Source organism: Rhizopus microsporus, assembly GCF_002708625.1.
Source record: "Rhizopus microsporus ATCC 52813 unplaced genomic scaffold scaffold_4, whole genome shotgun sequence".
NCBI lineage: Eukaryota > Fungi > Mucoromycota > Mucoromycetes > Mucorales > Rhizopodaceae > Rhizopus > Rhizopus microsporus.
In genome coordinates this window covers 1,030,494-1,055,230 of record NW_019671919.1, presented here as the reverse complement: position 1 = coordinate 1,055,230, position 24,737 = coordinate 1,030,494, and the positions used below count along the sequence as shown (strand labels likewise).

At 37.3% G+C, this 24,737-nt stretch overlaps 11 protein-coding genes across 11 annotated transcripts; 6 read left to right on the top strand and 5 right to left on the bottom strand.

The window, feature by feature from the left end:
• The first annotated feature begins 2,220 nt into the window (after positions 1 to 2,220).
• Positions 2,221 to 5,301, top strand: RHIMIDRAFT_213271 (aminoimidazole ribonucleotide synthetase). The gene is made up of 8 exons (XM_023607243.1): positions 2,221 to 2,450; positions 2,508 to 2,609; positions 2,670 to 2,764; positions 2,815 to 2,881; positions 2,934 to 3,043; positions 3,094 to 3,159; positions 3,216 to 3,858; positions 3,911 to 5,301. Exons 1-8 carry the CDS (start codon positions 2,441 to 2,443, stop codon positions 5,185 to 5,187), a joined length of 2,370 nt encoding a protein of 789 aa, XP_023468571.1. The 5' UTR covers positions 2,221 to 2,440; the 3' UTR covers positions 5,188 to 5,301.
• A 24-nt stretch (positions 5,302 to 5,325) lies between these two features.
• Positions 5,326 to 6,256, bottom strand: RHIMIDRAFT_107030 (uncharacterized protein). Its single transcript, XM_023605190.1, has one exon. The coding sequence runs from the start codon at positions 5,976 to 5,978 to the stop codon at positions 5,385 to 5,387; it is 594 nt and encodes a 197-aa protein (XP_023468570.1). The 5' UTR covers positions 5,979 to 6,256; the 3' UTR covers positions 5,326 to 5,384.
• Positions 6,257 to 6,788: 532 nt separating this feature from the next.
• Positions 6,789 to 7,359, top strand: RHIMIDRAFT_235614 (uncharacterized protein; the record flags this gene model as incomplete). Its single annotated transcript, XM_023608385.1, has 3 exons — positions 6,789 to 6,911; positions 6,969 to 7,085; positions 7,141 to 7,359. 3 exons carry the CDS (start codon positions 6,789 to 6,791, stop codon positions 7,357 to 7,359), a joined length of 459 nt encoding a protein of 152 aa, XP_023468569.1.
• Positions 7,360 to 7,378: 19 nt separating this feature from the next.
• RHIMIDRAFT_107008 (uncharacterized protein) lies at positions 7,379 to 9,598 on the bottom strand. Its single transcript, XM_023605189.1, has 4 exons — positions 9,390 to 9,598; positions 9,092 to 9,317; positions 8,416 to 9,043; positions 7,379 to 8,345 (listed from the first exon to the last, which is right to left on the bottom strand). Exons 1-4 carry the CDS (start codon positions 9,516 to 9,518, stop codon positions 7,385 to 7,387), a joined length of 1,944 nt encoding a protein of 647 aa, XP_023468568.1. The 5' UTR covers positions 9,519 to 9,598; the 3' UTR covers positions 7,379 to 7,384.
• Positions 9,599 to 9,779: 181 nt separating this feature from the next.
• On the top strand, positions 9,780 to 10,989 carry RHIMIDRAFT_235612 (WD40 repeat-like protein; the record flags this gene model as incomplete). The annotated part of the gene is made up of 4 exons (XM_023608384.1): positions 9,780 to 9,980; positions 10,031 to 10,320; positions 10,367 to 10,494; positions 10,544 to 10,989. The coding sequence occupies 4 exons, from the start codon at positions 9,780 to 9,782 to the stop codon at positions 10,987 to 10,989; spliced, it is 1,065 nt and encodes a 354-aa protein (XP_023468567.1).
• Positions 10,975 to 13,529, top strand: RHIMIDRAFT_224599 (nucleotide-binding domain-containing protein). The gene is made up of 5 exons (XM_023607509.1): positions 10,975 to 11,841; positions 11,898 to 12,303; positions 12,354 to 12,609; positions 12,668 to 12,860; positions 12,911 to 13,529. The coding sequence occupies exons 1-5, from the start codon at positions 11,363 to 11,365 to the stop codon at positions 13,425 to 13,427; spliced, it is 1,851 nt and encodes a 616-aa protein (XP_023468566.1). The 5' UTR covers positions 10,975 to 11,362; the 3' UTR covers positions 13,428 to 13,529.
• A 183-nt stretch (positions 13,530 to 13,712) lies between these two features.
• RHIMIDRAFT_235610 (uncharacterized protein) lies at positions 13,713 to 16,330 on the top strand (the record flags this gene model as incomplete). Its single annotated transcript, XM_023608383.1, has 8 exons — positions 13,713 to 13,941; positions 13,987 to 14,066; positions 14,135 to 14,257; positions 14,320 to 14,478; positions 14,534 to 14,621; positions 14,670 to 14,800; positions 14,889 to 15,431; positions 15,488 to 16,330. 8 exons carry the CDS (start codon positions 13,713 to 13,715, stop codon positions 16,328 to 16,330), a joined length of 2,196 nt encoding a protein of 731 aa, XP_023468565.1.
• Positions 16,331 to 16,481: 151 nt separating this feature from the next.
• Positions 16,482 to 17,100, bottom strand: RHIMIDRAFT_249771 (uncharacterized protein; the record flags this gene model as incomplete). The annotated part of the gene is made up of 4 exons (XM_023610656.1): positions 16,482 to 16,598; positions 16,654 to 16,781; positions 16,834 to 16,888; positions 16,942 to 17,100. The coding sequence occupies 4 exons, from the start codon at positions 17,098 to 17,100 to the stop codon at positions 16,482 to 16,484; spliced, it is 459 nt and encodes a 152-aa protein (XP_023468564.1).
• Positions 17,101 to 17,571: 471 nt separating this feature from the next.
• RHIMIDRAFT_308030 (Pkinase-domain-containing protein) lies at positions 17,572 to 19,973 on the bottom strand. Its single transcript, XM_023614552.1, has 6 exons — positions 19,811 to 19,973; positions 19,619 to 19,752; positions 19,388 to 19,567; positions 19,211 to 19,329; positions 18,750 to 19,160; positions 17,572 to 17,987 (listed from the first exon to the last, which is right to left on the bottom strand). The coding sequence occupies exons 1-6, from the start codon at positions 19,902 to 19,904 to the stop codon at positions 17,921 to 17,923; spliced, it is 1,005 nt and encodes a 334-aa protein (XP_023468563.1). The 5' UTR covers positions 19,905 to 19,973; the 3' UTR covers positions 17,572 to 17,920.
• Positions 19,974 to 20,555: 582 nt separating this feature from the next.
• On the top strand, positions 20,556 to 23,473 carry RHIMIDRAFT_312050 (clathrin binding protein; the record flags this gene model as incomplete). The annotated part of the gene is made up of 12 exons (XM_023614777.1): positions 20,556 to 20,634; positions 20,763 to 21,004; positions 21,059 to 21,172; positions 21,223 to 21,476; positions 21,533 to 21,668; positions 21,718 to 21,796; positions 21,847 to 22,060; positions 22,116 to 22,281; positions 22,338 to 22,529; positions 22,584 to 22,760; positions 22,812 to 22,990; positions 23,029 to 23,473. Exons 1-12 carry the CDS (start codon positions 20,592 to 20,594, stop codon positions 23,471 to 23,473), a joined length of 2,241 nt encoding a protein of 746 aa, XP_023468562.1. The 5' UTR covers positions 20,556 to 20,591.
• Positions 23,474 to 23,608: 135 nt separating this feature from the next.
• RHIMIDRAFT_249767 (uncharacterized protein) lies at positions 23,609 to 24,661 on the bottom strand (the record flags this gene model as incomplete). The annotated part of the gene is made up of 1 exon (XM_023610655.1): positions 23,609 to 24,661. The coding sequence occupies one exon, from the start codon at positions 24,659 to 24,661 to the stop codon at positions 23,609 to 23,611; it is 1,053 nt and encodes a 350-aa protein (XP_023468561.1).
• Between the last annotated feature and the right edge of the window lie 76 nt (positions 24,662 to 24,737).

Below are 24,737 nucleotides of genomic sequence, written 5' to 3'. Positions count from 1 at the left end.
ATAACTAACTGTACAATTCTTTATATTCTCTCCTTGGTACTTATTATTTTTATTTGTATGTCGTCTCCTTTGCACGTATTTTATTTTTAACCTTTGCACCAATTATTTTTTTCATACACGTCATAATTTTATCCTGTTTCTGAAATTTATTTTTAATAAAACAGTAAAAATCTCCTTTAACCAACAAAGTCTGCAATAGTAAGTTAAGACAAGATAAAATATATTACAGTGAGCCCACTTTACTTTTTCATTAGTATCTCTTTAAACAAATTCTTTCCGTTATAACATATATTTTATTGTATACTTTAGGAAAAGCTGTTGTATTGCACATCTTTAGTTTTATTCCTCCTTCTTTCTCTATGAAAAGCAAGTAGCATTGAGTACTTTTTTTTTTTTTTTTGAAAAAAATATAGCATTTAGAATGCAAGTAAAAATACAGCACTTCCTGGTTTATTAATAGAGCAAAATTAATAATCACTCTGGGAGAGAGCACACAGCTGGCAATGATGTCAAGGCATTCATCATTCTGAACTTCTTTTTTCCAGTTGATTTTGTTGTATCCAAGTTCGTGTTGCATTCCTCCCAAAAGTATCTGGTGATCTGCAGTAAGTCATTTATCGTCTTCATGTTGATGGACGCAAGTAAAGCATCTCTACAGCGAAGAAGCATCACACCTTACAATTTCTTCATTACATATATTTTTTCATTCTCTATGCTTGTAACAAAAAAATTTATTTTGAATCCTTCTATGTTAAAGGAAAAGATATTCTGCTTGCTGTCGATGTTTATAGTGCGCAGTATAAATATCGCCAATTTCAAAATGTCCATATTCAGCCCTTCTTTTTTTTTTTTTTTTTTGAAACACTCCCAAGCTTGCACTTGCCGTAACCAAGGCATACGTTTTCATTCACTGCGCTGATGACTGCATCTGGCCTTTTCGAAGAATAGTTCTCAGTAGCCTTGTTGGTCTATCGTAAAACTACATTGTTTTCAGTTTCGGACAGCATCGATGTCAACAAGGGGATGCAGTACGTGCTCTATAACTCTGACTCGCCAAGCTTGGAAACATCTACCTCTTTCTTTGGAAGAAAGTTTAGCATACAAGCAATACCCTTAGTTGCATTCAGCCTTTTCCTTGAAAAAAGACTATTAAGCCAACGACGTACGAATTAGATTCTTTAAAAAAGAAAAGTTGAATACTATTGAAATAAGACACGCATGCGTTTTATAAGGGTAGAGAACGCATGACTGCCATTTATATCAATGTGGTCAGTGTGATTATTTATCAATGCTATACAATCTTTTCAGAACGTAAAGTCGCATTTTTGTAGTTTTTATAATACGACTTGTACGAAAAGCAGCAAGTCAGCGCGACATCTCTTTCTGGAAATGGTGTACTCGTAGTTACTATTGTTATTTTTATTATTACAAGTTATTCTTATCAGATGCGCTAGAGAAATGTATGCTTTTTTTATAAAATAATTACGGCTTACACTTTTTTTAGAGCTTTGACGTTGAAAAAAATGACATTCAATTAAATTAGAGCTGTTTGAAGTCCATAAGAAAGCCCACAAACACGATCGAAAACTTGTAAATGCCCTCCTGAACTTGTAAGCAGTATACAACGATCCGTCCGATCAACTCTTTGCGAGATACCGACTTGAAAAAGTGGTAAGGAATTCCAATCTTGACAGATCAAGTGAAGACCGCACAGACCCATTCCCAAGGAGAGCTTGAAAGAAGAACATCAAAGAATTTACTAAGAAAAAAAACCATGCCTGAGGATGTGGTCAATTTGGTATAAAAATAGTGTATGATCTTCAAGTAATTTACTAGTTTCTCAATACATACGTTCATCTTTCAATTAAGTCTTAAAAACTTGGTTTGTGGAAGGAGCTCAGGATTCGAGTAAGAGAATCGTTTCCATAAAGGCTGATGCTGTCATGATGTTTTTAATTTGTGTGGTGGATAACAGTAAAGAGAGTAGAAGCGATCTTCTTAGTAATAGATAAAACCAAAGTTAGACGCTCATGGAGGGAAGTATCTTATTGCTTCAGTCAAGCCTGCTGCTGCATAGACTGGATATACTTTCCAATTAAGGTAAAAAGTGTAGAAAGCGATGAGACATTTATTTTTCACAAGCCGACCGTCGTTTGATCGTCTTTCATTGATGTGTGAATTATGCTTGGATTTTCTAAAGATGTGTGGGTAAAGATGTATCTTGATCATGAGGCATATTAATACTAAAGAAAAATCTCAACTAAAGAATGGTATCTCTTATAAACAACTGATAACAAAAAAGATCTTCAACAGTCAATGCAGACGAGTATCTTTATGCCTGCAGTGGCTTAAAATTTGATATGAGTCAGACTCAGACCGTATAATTATCTCAAATCTATTTTTTGATTTTGTTTCTTTAAACTTATTAAAAACTTACCTTATGGCTTCTGGTAAGACAGTTCACTCTCACCAAAACATAAATAAACACAGACTAATGGATAACATAGACAAGCTTAATATCCTTCTCGTGGGCTCAGGTGGTCGTGAGCATGCTATTGCCTGGAAGCTTGCCCAGTCTGAAAGAGTTCAGCATATCTTTGTTGCTCCTGGTATAACATACTATTGCAAATAACCAAAACATGATGCTAACATCATTCTTTTTCGAAAAGGTAATGGAGGTACGGAAAACGGCACCAAGATCACAAACGTCAAGATAGGCGTCAGCGAGTTTGACAAGTTGAAGGATTTCGCTGTTGAAAACAAGGTAAGTTATACATGAGAGCAAGTGTATCGTAATTCTAAAATATATCTTAGATTGATCTTGTTATTCCCGGCCCTGAACAACCTATTGTCGAAGGTATTCAAGCTGTTTTCAAGAAAGGTGAGTCTGAAATTGAACATACAATTCCAATTGGCGATTAATTTGATCATAGTGGGTATTCCCTGCTTTGGTCCTTCTCCAAAGGCCGCTCAAATGGAAGGATCAAAGGCCTTCTCAAAAGATTTCATGAAGAAGCACAATATCCCAACTGCTGCATACGAGGTAATACATTTTATAAAAGATTCGACCAAGTGACTCATAGTCATCAATAGAACTTTACAGATTACGAAAAAGCTAAAAAGTATGTTGAATCAGTGGATCACAAAGTCGTATTGAAGGTAATAAAAAATGCACACAAACTATGGATGAAGAAGCTCAAACAGGATCATTATAGGCTTCAGGTTTGGCTGCTGGTAAGGGTGTCTTGATGCCTGAAAACAAAGAGGAAGCACTTGAAGGTCTTAAGGCTATCATGGTCAACAAGGAATTCGGAGATGCTGGTTCCGAAGTTGTAATTGAAGAATGCCTTGAAGGACAAGAACTCTCTTTCTTGGCCTTTTCTGACGGATACACCATCATTCCTCTTCCTCCTGCTCAAGATCACAAGCGTGCTCTTGATGGAGATAAGGGACCCAACACGGGTGGTATGGGCTGCTATGCTCCCACTCCTATTGGCACACCAGCTCTTATTGAAGAAGTCAAACGCACCATCTTACAACCTACCATCGATGGTATGCGTCGTGATGGCTTTCCCTTTGTCGGTATGCTTTTCACAGGTATCATGTTGACTGCCTCTGGACCTAAGGTCTTGGAATACAATGTCCGTTTTGGAGATCCTGAAACTGAAGTTGTTTTACCTCTCTTGAGTGATGATACTGATTTGGCTGAAATCATGATGTCATGTGTTGAAGGTCGTCTTGATGCTGTTGCTATCACTACCAAGAATGCTTTTGCTGCTACTGTCATCATTGCCTCTGGAGGATATCCTGGTAGTTACGCTAAAGGAAAGGAAATTACTCTTCCTGAAAACACCTCTGGTAAGATTTTTTTCTTTTTCTTTCTTGTAACTCATTAATGACACATTTATAGACGTTACCGTTTTCCATGCTGGTACAAAGGTTGTCGATAACAAGCTTTTAACTGACGGTGGTCGTGTTCTCGCTGTTTCTGCTGTGGCCAACACTTTACGTGAAGCAGTTGACAAAGCCTATATTGGTGTTAAATCCATCCAATTCGAAAACATGTATTACCGTAACGACATTGCTCACAGAGCTTTCAAACACGCTGAACAAAACGATAAGAAGACTGGTCTTTCCTATGCTGATGCTGGTGTCTCTATTGATGCCGGTAACTTGTTGGTCCAAAAGATTAAGCCTCTTGTCAAATCAACTCGCCGTGTTGGAGCCGATTCTGATATTGGTGGCTTTGGTGGTCTTTTCGACTTGAAGGCAGCTGGTTTTGTGGATCCTATTTTGGTCTCTGCTACCGATGGTATTGGTACCAAGCTCAAGATTGCTCAAGACTGCAACATCCACAACACGGTCGGTATTGACTTGGTTGCTATGAATGTGAACGACTTGATTGTTCAAGGTGCCGAGCCTTTATTCTTTTTAGACTACTTTGCTTGTGGTAAACTCGAGGTTGACGTTGGCAAAGACTTTGTGGCTGGTGTTGTCGAAGGTTGTCTTCAATCTGGATGTGCCCTTGTTGGTGGTGAGACAGCTGAGATGCCTGGTCTTTATGCCTTGGGCGACTACGACGGTGCTGGTTTCACTGTAGGTGCTGTCGAACGTGAAAAGATCTTGCCTCGTTTAGATCAAATTAAGGCTGGTGATGTTGTTCTCGGTTTAGCATCCTCTGGTGTTCACTCCAATGGATTCTCACTTGTCCGCAAGATTGTTGCCTCACAGCCCGGATTAACCTACCACTCCCCTTGTCCTTGGAACAAGACCAAGTCCTTGGGTGAAGCCCTTTTGGTTCCTACACGCATCTATGTCAAGCAACTCTTGCCTGTTGTCAAGAAAGATTTGGTCAAAGCCATGGCTCACATTACCGGTGGCGGTTTCCTTGAAAACATTCCCCGTGTTATGCCAAGTGACCTTGCTGTCATCATAGATGCTGCCTCTTATGAATTACCTCCTATCTTCAAATGGCTCAAGCAAGCCGGTGGTCTCTCTGATCACGAAATGTCTCGTACTTTCAATTGTGGTATTGGTATGGTCATCGTTGCTGACCCTGCTCACGTACCAGAAATTACTCGTTTGTTAGAAGAGTCTAACGAAACCGTCTATAAACTCGGTTCAGTCGTTCCCAAGAGCGAATTGGGTGGCAAGGAAGTCGAAGTTCGCAATACAAATGGTTGGTAATTTTCTCTAATATAGCTCCCTCTTTTTGTGTATATATTTATAAAAGTAATTGAAAAACAAACACATATAAATCATTCTATTCATGCGTTTTTGAATTGATAAACTATAAAATGGTAAAAAGAGTGTTTTATTTACTATGATTAATGTTAATTATACGAATGAATGACACTGATATGAAAAAGTTATGTATCAATTTCTTAATGGTTGACATTGCATGTATCAGATAATAAGACAATAGAGGTGTTATTGACAGAAGGAGGCAAAAGAGTCAAGGTCTTGTTGAAAGTATCTTGACTGACGGAAGAAGATCTGGAGAGGATAGCACCGTAGATAGTGTCAGCACGTTTGGTGTTGGTGTTGCCACCATCGTTAATAACTGAAGCATGAGAGCCCCAGACAAAGATAGTGTCATAGTTGGTAGAGTCAGTGCTACCAGGTTGAGCATTAGAATCGATCAAACGAGTGTAGACAGTGGCTTGCATAGGACGGGATCCAGGAATAGCCATGCTACCGCTTTCGGAAGCGTTCTGGTTACTTTGGCCATTAGATGTAAAGTTATCCCATTGAGCCTTGTTGACGAATACTTGAGAAGTGTAAGCAGACCATGCGAGGTCATGAGCAGTGACATTAAGATCGCCCGTAGGAGGTTGCAACAAGAGAGCGGCAGCAGCAGTGGCATTAAGACCGGCACCAGAAGAAGTGCGGTTCAAGAAGGCAGAGCCCAACAAGTCAAGTGTGCTGTTGGAAGAGCCAGTAAGGTTGAGCTGAAGACAGTCAACGTTGACATTCATCTTTCCAGCAATAGATGTGTATGCATCCCAGACGTTAGAAGTGACAGCGGTCAAGAACCCTATGGAGCTCAGGTGAGTATTGTGTATACATAACTTTTAAATAACTTACATGTGCCATTGAGGGATTGAACGTTTGTGTTGTTGGGATATTGCGTAGTAGCATCACCCTGTTGGCCTTGTTGATTTGTATCATCTCTAGGCAAGATAGCAGCATTGGTAACAGAAGAGACAGCCAAGAGAGCAGCAGCGATTTGAGTAGCAAAGAACTTCATTTTATATGTGTTAATAAAAAGAAAGAAAGAAAGAAAGGAAAGGATGTCCTTTTATATAGAATTGTATGTATGCATGATGTTATACATATATCTTTTTATCGACTTGACTAAATATATTCAATAAAAAGTTTCAGCGTCATATTTCTTTTTTTCTTTCCAGAAAGATGCGCGCATATTAAAGTAATGATGTAAAACATACGTTTAATAAAGTTACAATGAAAATGCTAGATTTAGTACTGTGGCCTTTTTTATGTATTGACATGACGATGGTCTTTTGTATAAAGGTTCTTAGTCCGATTACCAGAGCCAATGACATCTTGTATTTCTTGTTCCTTACGCAATGATCCCAAAAGTCTATTCCCTCACTATTTTTGGAATAAGCTTTCCTCCCCTCCTCAAGTAGTTCCATTAAAGTGAATTGTGTGTATGCCAAGAGTTAATAATGATGTCCTTATTCAGGTACCATGAATGATATATTATTAACTGCATATAATGCTTGTTTATCACTTGTGATTTTATTTCCTTTTTTTTAATACAGATGGAAAGTAGACAGAAACAGTTGGCAGTGCTGTCAAAGCATATTGAGGAAGCAAATGATAGAATCAATAAAGTATTAGACAGACTGGGTTGGACAAGAGAGCATATCAAGCAAAAATATAAAGTACGACAAAGCATATTACAGTTTATTATTCCTAATGAGCAATAATACTCATCATAGGAAAGAGATCAATTACAAACATGTCCAATCAATAAAAGACACAAAGTACTGTCAAAAAGTTTTAATGAGCATTATAAACGCTGTCTATTGAAAAGCAGTGGATTCTATATCAAAAGAGTATATATTTATAAAGTACTTGTACTAAAAATAGAGAAATAACATTTGTGAATAGAGACGAGTCAATAAAACAAACCCACAAAGCTCTTTATTCTTTTACAAGGATAGTCCATCCGTGATATCCTTTACTACACAAGATGTAAATACATGTAATACAATTCAAGAATCTGAAATTCATCAAGAAAAGACAGTCGATGAAAGACGACAAGAGTATGATAAAGTTGTACTCTTGACACATAAGCTTCGTGCTCAAAAAGATATAAATAAAAAGTGATGAAAAAGACGTTTTTTTTGGTAAATTAAGTCTTTGGTATATTGTTTGAGGTATCATTCATATCATCTTCGGTATATAAGAAGCCTAATAATGATTGATGACTTGATATATTAGGCATTGCTTGATCTATAGGATTATTATGAAAGCCAAAAGACTGCATTTGATGATATAGTGGTTGAGAGTGTACCTGTTCTGTCATGTCATATGTCAATGGTTGGTATAGTGCTGTATCTGGTGTAGTAATGGGTAATTCAAGAGATTTATGTTTATACTTTGTCATCTTTTTCTTTCTTTGCTTTTGATATATTCCCAAAGGTTCATCTTGATATGTGTCATTTGTCTCTCGAGATGCCGTCAACTCTGTCACGGGTGAGATCGCTGCCAACTTTTTTGTGATGTCCAAAAGCATATTGAGTTCATGTTCAAATCCGGCTTCTTGAAAGACAGTAACGGCTGCTGATAGATAATGCACCACTTGTTGAATTCCTCTTATCGAACAGTACATATCCTCAATGGCTTCACATTTGAGGATGAGCTCAATGATATGCTTAATATTAAACGCTGCTTCTGTACAATGACCAGTGTGGGGTGATGAATGATCTGTTATTTGGAACGCAAAGGGTCGATGTAATGAGATGGTTGCAAAACAAGCGGCAAGGTATAAAAAGCAAACAGCATAGCACATGTTATCCTCAGTAGGAAACTTTGTGATTGAAGTTACCATGCCTATCGCTGTCTTTAAATGACCTGTCAGTTGGTTGAACGCCTCCTCTTCCCTCCAATCTGTAATCACGTTTGTCACTGTGAACTGTGGATCATGTTTTCTACGGAGAAAGTCAATGATCTCGGCTTGACAGCACATGAGTTTGGTTAAGAGAATAAAGTGCATGATTTTTTCATGTTCATTGGCTTCGTCAGATAGGACATATGGATTGTCGATAGGGTATTCCTTTATGTTGAAGTGAAATGGTGTGCCATTTTCAATGCTAAGAGAGAAGTAATATGTGCTTTTTTTTTAGCTGAGGTAAAAAAAAGGGAGAATAGCAATATCAATACCTCATCATCACATCATAGCAATACACAGCCCAAAAGGTTCTCTTACGTTTTTCGAGTTCTATCATTACGCTTGGAGAACTAGTGTTAAACATGATGTCACGTTGTAGACCAAGATCTTTGCACATACGAACAATCATCTGAAAGTAGTATCTCATTCTCCACACAAATCCTGGGCGTCGGACATGTTCATTATACTTTAGTAGTAGTAGTAGTGCTTGTACGGTTGATAGTTGCGGTTCCTTTTGTTGGTTTAATAGGTTTATTGCTTGCTGGTAGTAGCTCCACCCCCTTGGTTCATCCTCCCTGACAGGTACACTCATATCCCATCTTGATGATACACAGTATATTGCATTGAGTAACAGACTACTGATCGGTTGATGGCTTTTGACTTGATGATAAAAAGATGGTTTATGTAATATGGGCAACAGAGGGTCTATATACTGAAAGTAGATACCCAATAAATGCTCCTGTATAGGTTCACTGTTGTATATTTCAGGCTTTGGTTGTAGTTCCTTTAGGATGATATCCACATTCTCATCCAGATTGAAGGCAGTAGGTACTCGATCTATTCGAAGGCAACTATCTGGTATATAAGATGCATGTCCTACAGTAGATACGGGTAATAATGCTTGAAACCCTTATCAATACATATTCGCTGATATGCCATTCATGTTACCTTCACTTTTACTTGGACCCGAATTTGGAAATAATGGCGGTTCAGGGGCTTCTGTATCAATGACAGCCGACAGCTGTGTGAGTTTTTGTTCCAACTTTTTCAACTTCACTGTATGACTTTCGGTAGTTGACTTTATACTTTCTTTTTTACTTGGTGGTTTATCAAAAGTACAAGCACTGTTGGCCTTTACGCAACGATCACAAGGTGATTGTCCATCACATTTGACCTTTTTTTTTTTACACACGAGAGAAACTAGTTAAGTTCGCTTATTTTATTCGCTCCCTTTTTCTTTTTATACTTTTCTCTTTCGACAGGGAATACAGGCTCGAGGAGACTTTCTTTTAGATTCACTGCCGACACTAGAACGTCTCTTACTGGAAGCTGGACTTGTTGCTGGTGAATCAGTGTCTTGTTCCATAGGTTGCATAAGCTTATAAAAATAAAAAGTAAAAAAGAGAAAAAGAGACTGTACTATTTAAAAAAGAAAAAAAAGAGAGAAATAATCTATGTGCCACATAATATAAACAAAACCTTTGGGTCAGTCTTATGAACAGTACCTTGTCTTTTAGTCTTTATTACACTTTATATTTTCTATTGGCTAAAACACAGCATTTTTTTTTTTTCAAAAGCAGCGCAATACTCACTCAAGAACCACCAAAAATTTTTTTATTGATTTAATAATAATCCAATGGAGAATAAAAAGAGACAAAGAAGTGAAGAAATGACAGATTCACAAGCAAAGAAGAAGCAGATCTTGGATAAAGTGACAGATCCTTCCTATCTTTTACCTGTATCAGCTTTATTGACAGCAGAAGAAGAGGACTTTCGCGTAATTGTGGGCACCTATGAACGTTTGCTGTATGGACTTAATGTCAACTGGATCCAAGAGGTAGAAACATTATATAATCTAGAACAGTATTGCTTAAATTATAAGATTAGAAAACCAAACTTAGATTAGAACCCATTTTTATTATTCCTGCTCACACCGGATGTATTCGTACTGTATCCGTAGGTGGTCATTTTCTAGCTTCAGGAAGTAGCGATGAAATTATTCGATTATATGATGTGAAAAAGCGTAAAGAGTATGGATCACTGGGTGGTCATCATTCTGGAGACATTACAGATATCAAATTTCATGGTAAATATATGCTCTCTGCTAGTGAAGATCACACAATCAATCTGTGGAGAACAAAGGACTGGGAATATCTAAAGACACTAAAAGGACACAAGTAAGTGAAGAGACAAGAAAGGAAGCAAGATACTAATATCCAATAGAGCCAAGGTCAATTCAATGGCTATTCATCCAACAGGTAAAATTGCTCTGTCCGTGGGCACTGACAGATGTGCTATTGTTTGGAATTTGATGACGGGTAAAAAAGCAAGTATAAATAAATTAGGAAGAGGTAGGAGATAGATGGATCATTTGAGATTGTTAATAACATATTGGTCTAGATGAGGGAATGATTGTGTTGTGGAATACGGCTGGAGATAAATATGCCATCATGTTTGATAAAAAGATCAATGTCTATAATGTATCAGATGCACAAGTAGCCACGACAATGTCACATACATCTAAATTCCATACTATTAAATACTTTGCACTGAATGATGAAGAATACCTTATCAGTGGACATGAAGACAAGATAATCCGTATCTGGAATTTATCAGGAGAATGTATAAAGGAGATCAAAGGACATAAGCTCAGAGTGAAGGCATTGACAGTGATCAAGTGTGATGAAAGGACATTATGTGCTTCAGCGTCATCAGACGGTGTCATCAAGTGTTGGGATTTAGAGTCTATTGTTAAATCAGAAAGCAAGGATGAATTTGAGTGTTTGGGAGAATATGATACCAAGTGCCGTATTACGTGTATTGATGCTCATAACAAGTTTTCTTAATAAATAATGATTAACAAATGATTTTTTCATTCTTTTTATACTTTTTCCCGAAATTGGCCCTTGTTGGGTTGGATGGAGTGAACTTTTAATTTTTTTTTACATAGTTTATGCACACTTGTCCTAAGTGGAAAAAGAAGTCTGCTAAAAAGCTTACTAGTATACATGTTGCTATTATTACTATTATTACTGCCCATCTCTTTCTGCTACTAAAGGATTTACATAACTGGTTAAACTATTATCCCATATTTGGTAATTTTATCTGTGTGATGTAATAAATGCGCACACATAAAGGACTTAAAAGTCCCCCTTTTATCTTGACATACGCCAAGACACACACTTTTTTTTTTTCCTTTTTTTATTATTATTATCTCAAATGTACTTGTCTCGTGCCTATTTATCAAAGTTACCAAAGCAAACCGTCCAATTGAATCAAAGGCGATTATTTGCAACAGAAAAGATAAAAAATGCATGGTTTGGTCCTAAGCTGATACGATTATTCAAATACTCCACAGGAATCGGTGTCCTAGGAGGAGTAGGATATTATTTAGCTACAGACAAAGAAAGGTCTATTGATGTCTGGGGAGCCCATGAGCGCGTTCCTCAGGAAGCGCTTTTTCCTAAACGAGGAGGAGCCAAAAATTTACCTATTATTACGCGTCAAATTGATCAGTCGGTTGATAACCTAGATGACTCAAAGCCCCGTTTGGTGGTTGTCGGTAGTGGATGGGGCGCAATTTCACTAGTTAAAAAGCTTCAAAAAGACAAGTACGATGTCACTGTGGTCAGTAATAATAACTATTTTCTATTTACGCCTTTATTGCCGAGTGCAACAGTGGGTACACTAGAGCTGAGGTAAAGCAAGTAAACTACACATGTTCTTTATTGATTGACACTTTTTTTTATTGTAGATCATTGCTTGAGCCGATTAGAAAGATTGTGTCTAGGATTAGAGGTCATTTCTTGGAAGGCACAGCAGTAGACATTGACCTTGATAACAAACTTTTGGAAGTACAAGGTTGTAATGGTGAATCTAACTTTTATGTGCCTTATGATAAACTCGTCTTGGCTGTTGGTTCAACTAGTATGACGCATGGCGTACAAGGTCTGGAGAATACATATCAATTAAAGACAATTCAGGATGCCATGAACATCAAGCGACAGGTGACACAGAACGTCGAAAAGGCTTGTTTACCCACAACGACACCTGAGGAGCGTAAACAGTTACTTTCGTTTGTTGTCTGTGGCGGTGGTCCTACCGGTGTTGAATTTGCAGCCGAACTATCCGATTGGGTCAATGAAGACTTGGTCAAATGGGTAAATAGAGAGACAAAAAGGTATAATAGACGAGTATTCATGTTTCTTAGTTTCCTGAATTGATTCGTGAAGACGTTACGATTCACATCATTCAATCAAGAGATCATATCCTGAATACATTTGATAGTAGAATTAGTGAATATGCTGAAAACAGATTTGAACGAGACCATGTTCATGTCATCACAAATGCCCGAGTAGAACGAATTGAGCCAAACAAGGTCATCTATAAAGTAAAGCCAAAGGGTAGTGATGAACCCGTTTTACAAACATTACCATACGGGTTGTGTTTATGGTCTACAGGCATTGGTAAGGTCGCACATATACACAAAGTTGAAAAAAGAAAAGTCTTAATATTATTTTTTAGCCATGACTCCATTCGCAAAGAAGGTTACCGAAAAGTTAAAGGCACAGGAACACAAGCGTGTGTTGACCACAGATGGTTTCCTACATCTCCAAGGTGTTGAGGACTGTTCCATCTTTGCCCTTGGTGACTGTGCATCGATTGACAATCCAAGTCTAATGGAAAATATCATGGAAATATTTAAAGAAGGTGATACGTAAGTGAAAAAAAGAATTACTCGACGCAGCTGCTCATCTATATTTGTAGAAACAACGATGGTATACTAAGCTTTGACGAATTTGTTGCTCTTTGCAAATCAATGCGCACTAAATACCCCCTGACTGATCAGCATTTGAAAAACCTTGAAAAGATGTTCAAGACGTACGACAAGGACAAGACGGGTTCATTGGATATAGAAGAGCTCAAGCTACTGTTAAAGGATATTGACAGCAAGATGACCCATTTGCCAGCAACGGCTCAGGTTGCGAATCAACAAGGGCGTTATTTAGCTAAATATTTGAATCACCTGGCTGAACACGATGAGAAAACGACAAGGCAAACGATGGGTCCATTCCGCTATAATCATTTAGGAACATTAGCTTATTTAGGAAATACAGCAGTGGGTGATTTCAAGTGGGGATATAAAGTGATTGGTGGTCTTTGGGCACTCTACCTTTGGAGAAGTGTCTATTGGAGTGAACAAGTAAGCATGCGTACAAGAATGAATCTGTCTATAGATTGGTCCAAGTGTGCTGTTTGGGGTAGAGACATATCGACTGTATAATAAAAAGTACTATATACACCATAGTGTGGTCATGCAATCAACTGATTGGTCTGCTTCCTCTTTATAGAAAGTCGGGGCACTTTCTCTCTCTCTCTCTCTCTCTTTGTCTTTTTTTTTTTTTTTTTGCCTGCATACTTTTTTTTGTTTTTCTATATATAAATACATTTATATATATTATACATATATATTGTCTCTTTTCTTATTATGCTTTTAGAACAAGACGATACTTCAAGACAATAACTTCACCCCCCTTTTTTTTCACGCAATTGTATGAATTGTTAACTAATGAAGCATACTACACTTGACACAAAATTAACTATGGAATCCCGGCAAGAATCAAAACAGTCTGATAAAATTTTGTATTTCGAGCGCGATTTGGTAGGCACACCTACTTCTTCCAGAAGCTGTAGTCTATTCGATGTATGTAACTGCTGTGGAAAACAAAACTGTGAGACACTAGAATATTTCAACAAGACGATCAAGAAACTAGAGAGTGATACTCGGTTGGCTGCAGGTACGCATTTAAAGTAATCAGTTGTATAAAACTAACATGTTCAAGAAATCGGACAAGGTTTACTTCACAAACACGAAACTTTTGTTGCCGAATCAAATCAACAAACTGCAAAATTAAACAAGCAGGTAATTTTGTTCATGTGTCACACTTGTCAATTTTTAGACCTAACAAACAATGTACTACCTATGCACAGTTGGAAGAATACCACATACGAATCCATGACCTTGAACAATCATTAGAACAAGTAGAAAATCAAAAGGATGAATTATTACAAGAGAAAAACAAATTGTGTTGGGAACACCAAAAGAGACAAAAAGTAGCATGAAATATAAAAGGTGACAAAAAAAGTGACGTTAACAAACTCTCCTTGTTTGTTAGATGCTTGATGAAACAGTATCTGATTTGGAAATCACAAATGAAAAGTGTCAGCAATTAACAGCAGAGCTAGAATCCAAAAATAGTGAACTTGAGAAACTTCGGGTGTTCAAATTCATGGTGCGTCAATCTGAATTGAGAGAGGAGACATTGACATCCAAGGTAACAATGAAACAGTATTCAGGAGAGAGAGAGAATTATTAATACATTATATCAGCTTGAAGACACATATCAAGAATTAGCTATTTGTCGAAAGAACGAGTTACTGCTAGAGTCAAAAATTAAGAAATTAAGGACAAAATATGGTAAGCTTACATGTGGAGAGACTTACGCTAACTGATCACACGCATTAGAATCCTTGTATAATGCTTATGAACAATTAACCAGGGAAACCAATAATAACGTTAGTAATCCTGGCAGTATGACCCATCATCCCACTTTTATGGCCAATAATAATAGTAACAGTCATCAGACTGCTGTTAAGGTAAGTCATTGATACTAACCTCATATATATATATATACTAATGACTGATACGCATATATATATATATATATATATATATTATACACAGCCAACGCATGCTAAATATCATAAACCTCGCCTACCCCCAAAGAATGACGACGAGTTTGTGGATTATATTAAAGAGATATCATCAACCAATACTAAATTAAAATCAGATATTCTGAGCTACAAAGAACAATTATCAGAAGCAAGAGAGGAGATTGTTTCGCTCAATCAAAAGATCCAAGATAACACACCACCCGATACCATTTATCGTAATAATAACAATAATAATAATAATACTACTACTTTAGAAAGAGAAATAATGAATAATAAAAGGAAAAAACGCGCGGCTTCTGTCAAGTCGAAGGATAAAGTACAGAACGTGCCCATTCGATCCAAAACAACCATTATACCACCTTTACCCACCGTATCATCCTCCATGCCAACGACTTCGATGGCGACCACGGGCAACGCAGCTAGTAGTCATGGCAACGCCATTGTGCATCATCACTATCACTACTATGTGAAGAATAATAACAATGAAGAAAGTAGTACGAGTAGCTGCGCTGATTTTGATTGCTATGATGAGACTATCATTACTACAGAAAAGGTAAAATAGTAATATGCATATCATAGCTTTTGAATAACACATAGTCTTGACATTAGAGAAACAAGCCAATGATGACAAAGGAGCCAAAGAATCTTGTTCTTTCTCCTTCGACCTCGCTCTCTACAACCAGAAATGCACCAGACGAAGCCAAATTGAGGTTTCCATTTGCCATCCTCCAGGATCAAGTGAGCCAGATAGTCAACAGATTACGCGGCTCAGATATTCGTGTACTCAATAGAAAACTCAAGCGAGCATTTGACATTGTTGAACTTAGTAGCATGAGCAACTCTGTGATAGAGAATATTCTTATGGATATTGATACCCTCGACAATCGATTCCTTTGGATGAAGGAAGAAGTAGAAGAAGAATTGACGGCGTTTTTTCCTTTTTTGGAAGTTTTGAAGAACACATTAAAGGAGCTTGGTTCAGCCAAGATCACGGTGAATGATCTGCAAATGGCTTATGTACAGAAAATAGAAGAGAATGAAATACGTGTAGAAGAAGAGATTATGAAGAAGAGACAGCAGAAGCGAAAACAATCGGCAAACAACAAAGAAGTATCACCCATGGCCTGGCTGACCAACATCTTTTATAAAAGCAGCAGCAGTACTAGTAATAGTAGTACTTCTCATCTTGTCTCTCCTGTTTTGGATGACGATGAAACCCTTGTGCGCAGTCATAAGGATGATCCTTTATTGTCGCGTTCTAATCGTCGTGTGGTCACTTATAGATACAAGACAGCGTCTCCTGGTGTACCTATCGTACGTTCAAAACGTAGTTCACATCGATTAGATGAAGGTGCAATGCGATCAATGATGATCCCAACTGAAAATGTAAACAACACGAATAGGGATGTGCCAACAGTAAACCTGTCTTCAAGTTGGCTTGGTGGTAAATGATGATATCACACATATTGTTTCTTTATGTATATATTATAAACTTTTTTTTTCTTTTATATAAAAATAAATATGTGAATAATTGGTATGTTCAGCAAATGCAATGATGGCATATACATGTAATCAACGTACGCGTGCACTATAAAATAGTATCCTAAAAGTCATATTCATCATCACTATCCGTATCAGGCTCAGATGCCCAAACGTCCTCCTTTTCACGCTTCTCTATACATTTTCTGCATCTAGCCTTTTCAGCATTTCTTCTCTGAGACTATTTTCTCTTTAATATGAATTACTTTTATGTACAGCTTTATTTTACTACGTACCTTTGCGAATTTGTCCAAAGGTTGTCTCTTATTGCAAATCATACAAGTAAGGTGAGTGTTTTGTCTAGAGGTACATGACTTGCAAGTGACTTGCTTGGGTTTCTTGTTATAAGAAGGAGGAGCATAAGCTATAATTAGATGTTAATGGCACGATCAAAAAAAAAAAGTTGAGAGACTTACGATTAAAAGTGGCTTTAGAAATTTGAGTTTGAGAAAAAGCATCTAAAGGTTTGTCCTATAATCATGTATGAATAAACAAAATATTTTGTTTATTTCTTTTATTCTTACCGTGTTACAAAAGACACACCTCAGCTTTTGAAGCCTTTGATTGTCTGTCAAGAAAGAAAATGTTATATTGTGAGCAAGCTGTTGTAAGTAATCATATTTACTGTTTGCATTTGTAGCGCTATGAGGACTGTAGAACTTGTTAGTCTGCTGCAGATTCATAGCTAAAAGATGAAACGACAAGAAAGAAGAGAAGAAGAAAAAGGAAAAAGTTAAAATTCGAGACCCTTTATTATTCTGTAAAACAAGTCTAACTTCTACCTATAAATCTTTCTGCCAATCAAAATGCTCTAAATTAACTACAAACTTTACAATGATGATTGATAGTTGATTTATGTGGTGTCCCCGCTTGCAAATGTTGTGGAATGTTATGGTAACGTGATGTTGATGCTTCAAAAAATATCTTTATATTCTACAGGACATAGCTGCTTTAAGATTGGTATAGTACAGTGGTTTGCGTTTGAAATTCAAGAATTTCTCAGTAACCTCCTGGAGATTGTCAAGCGCTGGCAAGAAAAAGAAAACTTGAGTCAGTCTATGGTTCAATACTTGACGCTATCTACTCAAGAATTAATATTGGAGATCACAATAGACATTGAAAGAACTGGGTGGGGTGGTGCTTGTCCAGAAACCCGAAGAAGCATCTTTCCATTGCGATCCACCCTTAGTAATGGAATACCTTGCGTCACTAAGCTCACTTTTCTTGCATCACTTGAATGCGATCTGCTCGGTTATCGTCTCAGTGTATCGAGTCGTGTATTATTAAGAGCCTAGCTTGACTAACCGCACTTTGCTACAACAGTTTCTCAAGGCTAGAAAGCGAACAAGAGATAAGTTACCAAACAGAAATCAAGAAATCTTCGATATCGATCCCATATTGAATCTAGTAGAAAACTGGGATGCTACGAAGAATTTGGCATAAGGCCAACTGCAGAAGAAGACACTGGTGCTCTTAACAGTTGCAGCCATTTAGAGGCCGAGGTCAGATTTGGGAAATCTTCAACATCGAGATGTTACCTTCATAGAGTTCGAGGGCGATGTAATCGATGCTACATTCGTTGCACGTCAACCAAAATAAATCCAGTTAAAAGCAAGTAAGATCGGTATAACGATGAACGAGAATCTTTGCTCTGTGTAAACTCTGCATGCTTTTATCCAGCGGACATTCCACATATGCCATAATTTAGAAGACAATCACACACTCTTTTTGGCTCATATCGCACACGATATGTACGGAGCAAGATTAGTTAAACCCAAAATGATTAACGTATGGTTGAAAAAAATTATGAAGATGGAAGGAATCGACACACACGATTCAAGGCATATTTTCTCCGTTCCACATCAAGCACCAAAGCAGGCTATGGCTGGTGTTCCTATTGAAAACATCAAATTGCATGCCAACTTGAGTTTAAACAACTCAAGATTCGAAGACTACTATTACAAGCCAGAAGATCATCACATCAAAGGCGCTACGATTATGAACACGTCCTTTGGAAACGTTACCAAGAAGATAGCCACATCCGAGGTCGATTGAAGGCAGCGACAATTGTGGTAGGCACGACCCACACTAATTTTTTTTCCAAATCGTGAAAAACATGAACTTATAAGCTAGACGTTCAATACCTGAAAGAGGTTTTGCGCAGCCTCAGCCTTCTTTAAATTGTTCAAGAAATTCAGGACAGAATTACACTTTTTCTTTATTAGTTTTATTTACAATACTTTAGAATCCTGAACGAGGCATCTTGGTGTCTTGAAGATATCCGTTTTCTGTTTGTTTCCTCTTTCTGGGTTGATCACCATTCAAGGTCAACTCTGGTTGAACCTTGGGTAATTTCTCTGGAGATGTGGGTAAAGGCACATTCTTAAAATAAGAATGCTTCAAGCATTCTTCAGCCGTCCATCGCTTGTTTGGATCAAAAACAAGCATTTGTTCCAATAAACTGAGTGCATCAACACCAGCAGCTGTGAAATATTGACGTAGTGGCACCTTTGGAAACACTTTAAATGGGATATAATCTGGTAATGCTGTCATGCCTGGCCAGTCAGCCTCAGTGGGTGTTCCCAGCGCATGGAATATCTTTGTAAGTTGATCTATATCTGATTCTCCTGCAACATAAGGTGTTCTCAACATGAGCTCTGCAAATATACATCCTACTGCCCAAATATCTACAGCATATGAATATTCTTTGGCACCAAATAAAAGCTCTGGTGATCGATACCATCTATATAACCGAATAAATGCCGTGCTCTATACTACATTGATATGTTGTACCTTGTTACTACTTGTGAAGTCATCTGTTTGCCTGGATCACCCCAATCGCGAGCTAAACCAAAATCTGCTATTTTGAGGGTACCATTACTGCTTATCAACAAATTGTTTGGCTTCATATCCTGTCAAAGCATATTCATCAATAACTATTCTTCTTGTTCTTTTACTTTACTTCTTTACTCTATGTAAAATAAAGTGTCGATGACAGTGATCAAGTCCTCTGAGGATCATCAGCATCCAACTTTTAATATCTGCTGGCATAAACAGAATACTCTTGTCTTTAATCACTTGTTCTAGATCAGATTCCAAATATTCCAATACTAGATTCAAATTGGTTTTATAGGAATAGACATCAATAAGCTAATAATAATTTACTACATTATGCATAGTTTTGAATGGGTTGAATTATACCTCAATCACATTAGGATGTCTTATTTCTTGTAGATATTTTACTTCACGAATAGCTGTGAGATCCATGCCATCTTTAAATTGACCCATTTTGATCTTTTTAATAGCTACTGTTCTACTCGTTGCTACTTCAGTGCCTAGGTTTATAGTTGTGAATATTGTGTGTGATCAAAGAGCTGTGATTATATAGATTACCTCTGTAGACAACAGCATAGGTACCTTCACCTACTTTAGCATCCTTTTGGTACTTTTGAGCGATAACGGGAGCATCTTCCTCGTCTGAATCCATTTTATAATAAAATCTGGAAAAAAAAAAGGGAGAGCCGTAGTGTTTGTTATTTCAAATTTAAAGAATAGCCGAAATAAAGCACTCTGCGTACTATAGACAGCACATAAATGAATAGTAGAAGTAGCAAGTATTTATTATAAGCCAATTATTGCTTATCCTTAAAAGAGCTTACATGTTAATTCCCTTTAAAGAAAGCCTGTTATGACAATACAATTATTCATAAAGTATCCAAGTTATTCGATTTACCTATTTAATCAAGATAAAAGTCAAAGAAAACCTCAAAACCTTTTAGCTTCTCTTTAAGTCTAAGTGAATATGTATGATCTTTCATTCTTTCTTGCAATAAAGCCTTTAAATGTATAATGTATATGAAGAGATGCCTTGATCACTCTTTTGAGCATACATCTTAATTATCGCCTTTCAGAGGTTGATACAAGAAGATTACCAATTCCATTTTCTTCTCTTTCTAAGCCCAGCGTTCTACACTTTTTGCTTTATAAAAATCCTATACTTACAAGTATCCTCAAGTACATCGAACTAAGATCAAGCTAGGCTCATAGTTAACAAGCGAAGGTATATTCTCAATAGCCTGCTGTATTAAAAAAAAAAAAAAATGGTGACACTGTAGCTTATTTTGTATGTGTAAATTATCTTCTACCTCTTTTTCTTTTTTTTTTCTTATTAAGCATGTCATTAAGCAGGCCAAGATTTTTTACAACCAACAAAAGGGGTAAGACAACATAAGCATAACTAGAAATAACCATAGACATAGAGAGAAAGGGGGGGAGATACCACGACAATAGTATCTTCCCCTTTCGTAATTTTGAAAGCAATTTTCTAAATATACTTCATCAATAGGCGAGAACTTTGAGCTCAAATCTGAATTGAACAGCGAATATCGTCATCATCGCAAGGATGCTGTTAAAAAAGTTATTGCCAATATGACAGTGGGCAAGGATGTCAGTGGATTATTTCCTGATGTATTAAAGAATATGCAGACAGAAGACCTCGAGTTAAAGAAGTTGGTGTATCTTTACTTGATGAATTATGCTAAAACACAACCAGAATTAGTCATTCTCGCTGTTAACACGTTTGTAAAGGTAAAGCAAGGTATGAAAAATGGCTGTCAACATGATCTCAATTGTGTCCATTAGGATTCAGATGACCCAAACCCTTTAATTAGAGCTTTGGCCATGCGTACTATGGGTTGTTTAAGAGTAGATAAAATTATCGACTACTTGACCGAACCTCTTCGTAAATGTTTAAAGGTACATATTATACATGTATCTTGTACCTCTTTAACACTTAAAAAAAAAAGGACGAGAATCCATATGTTAGAAAGACAGCTGCTGTCTGTGTTGCCAAGCTTTATGATCTCAACCCAACATTAGCGATAGAACAGGATTTTGTCAATATGGTTAAGGATATGATAGCCGATGTGAATCCTATGGTCGTCGCAAACGCTGTGATTGCCTTATCTGATATGAACGACGCTACACCTGGTAAAAACATTTTTGAAATCAATTCCAACATCGCAAACAAGTTGCTTCATGCGTTGAATGAATGCACAGAGTAAAGAAAACAAAAAGACGAGCCATATTATACTTGTACTAATTCACTCGAGTCAGATGGGGTCAAATAGCTATCTTGACAGCCATTGGAGACTATAAAGTAACAGATAGTAAAGAGGCTGAGAGTATCTGTGATAGAGTTATACCTAGATTGCAACATGCTAATGGAGCAGTCGTGTTGGCTGCTGTAAAAGTAAGCTGTAGAAGAAAGAAAGACGATAAAGTACTTATGCTCGTGTTAGGTATTGATGATCAACATGAAATATGTTAAAGAAGAGTCCTTTATCAAGTCTATTTGTAGAAAAATGGCCCCTCCTTTAGGTAATTCATCTTTGAATTTTATATATAATTGTATACTCATCTTGTTTTAGTTACCTTGCTTTCAAGTCCTCCTGAAGTTCAATATATCGCACTGCGTAACATCAGTCTAATCTTGCAAAAAAGACCAGAAGTACTTAGTAATGAAATCCGTGTGTTCTTTTGCAAATACAATGACCCACCTTATGTGAAATTGGAAAAGCTTGAAATTATGATAAAGCTATGTAACGACAGAAATGTGGATCAGCTATTGAGTGAACTACGAGAGTGAGTAGCAAAGAACTGTTGATTGATTGTATGTTGATCATGTGTGTGTGTATAGATATGCAAATGAAGTCGACGTGGACTTTGTTCGAAAATCTGTACGTGCAATTGGTCGATGTGCTATCAAGATTGATGAAGCTGCTGAACGCTGCATCAACGTATTACTGGATTTGATTAATACTGGTGTGAGTTATGTCGTGCAGGAAGCCATCGTTGTCATCAAGGTAAAGTAGTGCTACAGGGAGAGAAATGATAATTTGATGTTCATACCTCTATCTAGGATATATTCCGTAAATACCCTCGCAAGTATGAAGGAATTATTCCTACCTTGTGTGAAAATCTCGAGGCTTTAGATGAGCCTGAAGCCAAGGGTTCATTAATTTGGATCATTGGTGAATACGCTGAAAGGATCGATAATGCAGACGATTTGTTGAACGTTTTCTTTGATAATTACCATGAAGAAAACTCTCAAGTAAGCATTGTGCGATAATTGACTATTCGGTTTGCTAAGTTCTTTTTATACAAGGTACAACTTCAATTGTTGACGGCAACAGTGAAATTGTTTTTGAAAAAGCCCAACGAAAATCAAGAGTTGGTTCAGCGTGTCCTACAGACAGCTACAACAGAATGTGATAATGCTGATATCAGAGACAGAGCATATATTTATTGGCGTTTATTGTCAACAGATCCTCAGGCAGCTAAGGTAAGACCATTATCTCATATTATATATTCAACTCTATTTACGTTTCTTTAGGCGGTTATCTTGAGTGAAAAACCTCCTATTGCAGGTGAAAACGATGGGCTATCTCCTGCATTGCTTGAGACGTTGATATACGATATTGGTACATTAGCCTCTGTCTATCATAAGCCTGCTGAGACATTTGTTGCTGGAAAGAAGTTTGGTGCAGATAATGTAAACAAGACTCTTACTGAGTATGTTACAAAACAAAAGCTTATTCATTTCAATATAGACACGCCGAAGATGACGATGTCAATGCTCCACCTCCTCAAATACAAGCTGCTATCAAAAATAATGATATTGGTAACTTGCTTGATTTAGATTGGGACGAGCCTGCTGCTGAAACACCCAAGTCACCTGTCTCACCTGCACAACAGACTCAACAAGGATCACTTAATGACTTGCTATCCATTGGCGGATCTTTCTCAATGAGTCCACAGCCTGAGAACGCAAAACCTGTCACTAATACAAACGATATCTTGAGTCTATTCAATACATCACCCACTACTACTACTACTACTACTACAATAACAACTAGCATGAAGCCAGCCAACACTCAACCCGTCATGGATCTTACAGATGATCTGTTTGGAATCCCTACGCAGACTTCTACAACAAACACAGCCAATACACAGCAAAAGAGCCCAACAAAGGATCCTTTTATAGACCTCTTATGAGCGGACGTGTACAATTAAATCTTGAGCATAAAATAAATATCACTTAACTAGTATACATCAGTACATAGTAGATGTGCTGTAATATTATTGGAGCAGTATAGTTGATTCAAAAGGGGAGAGAGTTAATAACTTTATTTAAAAATTCAAGGTCATGTGTAATGACTCTAACAGTAACATACCCTCACTATTGTTTTTGCCACTGGAAGGATTAACTTCTGAATTTAAGGTGTGCTCTTCAGTTGTCAGAGATGATAGCTGGTTCCCGTAACACTCTTCCTTTTCTCCTTGGAAGTATTCGATTAATAAATCACTAGGCTTTGAACACATTTGAGAGCGCGATATAGTGTCGATGCAATCTAATGCTTTTGAAGATAGAGGTGCGTATAAGCATTGACCATGGTCATCCATATCATTATATGGAAAAGCCTGCATTTGTTTTGCTTTATGGGTGTCCATAAGTGACTGAAATGGTTCGACAATATCCAATTGTCGTTTTGTCGGATTGGTATTGTATAGTAAAAAAGAAGACGGCCGTGGGGATGCGGCAAGCAGATAAGTCGTGAGGTAAGGAGTTGACATGTATGAAGTAGTATACTCATTCACTGTGCTGCGATGAGCCATCTCTTCCGGATAAGGGATATTAAACGTAGGGTAAGGGTTTAAAAGTTGAGGATAGTAAGGCGGGTATAGACCAGTGATAGCATTCAAACTATGAAAGTCATCTAAAAACGAGCCCTCTGTTCTGTTATAGCTAGTAACAGATTTCATATTGTCCGAGTTTTTAAAGCTCACTGCATGATTACCTTGATCCATTGTTATAGTAAGCATGAGATCTTTATCAAAAGGAGTACAGTTTTCGACTGCTGAATCAGTCGCACCGCTACTGACAACTTTTACATCGCCTTCTGCAGGACTCATACTCCCTCTCTTGGCTCTCTGTCTTCTCTTATGCTTCGCCCTTCGATTCTGAAACCAAGTTGTGATGATCTTTCTTGGCGTGTTGATACTGCTAGCAATCTGTTGTATCCTTTCCTGTGTAGGGCTTGAATTTTTATCGTACTCCGATTCTAAGATGCGAGCTTCTTCAGCTGAGAATCTTCTACGGTGTTTGATCGGTGGTACCCATGGGTCGTCATCCAAGCGGTTCATACGCAAAGTAATTCTAGGTTTACTCTTTGATTCGTTCATGAACTCGTTTTTCTAAAAGAGAAGAATGAAAAGGGATACTCACATCATATGTACTATTTTTATAATGATCTTATTC

What these genes read in the sequence shown, in the direction of transcription:
- RHIMIDRAFT_213271 (XM_023607243.1), top strand. An exon ending in GCATATCTTTGTTGCTCCTG is followed by an intron (nt 2,610 to 2,669) that starts GTATAACATACT and finishes TTTTTCGAAAAG; the next exon opens with GTAATGGAGGTACGGAAAAC. An exon ending in ATTTCGCTGTTGAAAACAAG is followed by an intron (nt 2,765 to 2,814) that starts GTAAGTTATACA and finishes AATATATCTTAG; the next exon opens with ATTGATCTTGTTATTCCCGG.
- RHIMIDRAFT_107030 (XM_023605190.1), bottom strand. Translation starts at nt 5,978, where the DNA reads ATGAATGTCAACGTTGACTGTCTTCAGCTCAACCTTACTGGCTCTTCC.
- RHIMIDRAFT_107008 (XM_023605189.1), bottom strand. Translation starts at nt 9,518, where the DNA reads ATGCAACCTATGGAACAAGACACTGATTCACCAGCAACAAGTCCAGCT. An exon ending in TTCCCTGTCGAAAGAGAAAA is followed by an intron (nt 9,318 to 9,389) that starts GTATAAAAAGAA and finishes AAAAAAAAAAAG; the next exon opens with GTCAAATGTGATGGACAATC. An exon ending in TGCTATGATGTGATGATGAG is followed by an intron (nt 8,346 to 8,415) that starts GTATTGATATTG and finishes CTTCTCTCTTAG; the next exon opens with CATTGAAAATGGCACACCAT.
- RHIMIDRAFT_224599 (XM_023607509.1), top strand. Translation starts at nt 11,363, where the DNA reads ATGTACTTGTCTCGTGCCTATTTATCAAAGTTACCAAAGCAAACCGTC. An exon ending in ATGAAGACTTGGTCAAATGG is followed by an intron (nt 12,304 to 12,353) that starts GTAAATAGAGAG and finishes CATGTTTCTTAG; the next exon opens with TTTCCTGAATTGATTCGTGA. An exon ending in TTTATGGTCTACAGGCATTG is followed by an intron (nt 12,610 to 12,667) that starts GTAAGGTCGCAC and finishes ATTATTTTTTAG; the next exon opens with CCATGACTCCATTCGCAAAG.
- RHIMIDRAFT_308030 (XM_023614552.1), bottom strand. Translation starts at nt 19,904, where the DNA reads ATGGATTCAGACGAGGAAGATGCTCCCGTTATCGCTCAAAAGTACCAA. An exon ending in ACTTCACAAGTAGTAACAAG is followed by an intron (nt 19,161 to 19,210) that starts GTACAACATATC and finishes TCGGTTATATAG; the next exon opens with ATGGTATCGATCACCAGAGC. An exon ending in TTACCCAAGGTTCAACCAGA is followed by an intron (nt 17,988 to 18,749) that starts GTTGACCTTGAA and finishes CAACGAATGTAG; the next exon opens with CATCGATTACATCGCCCTCG.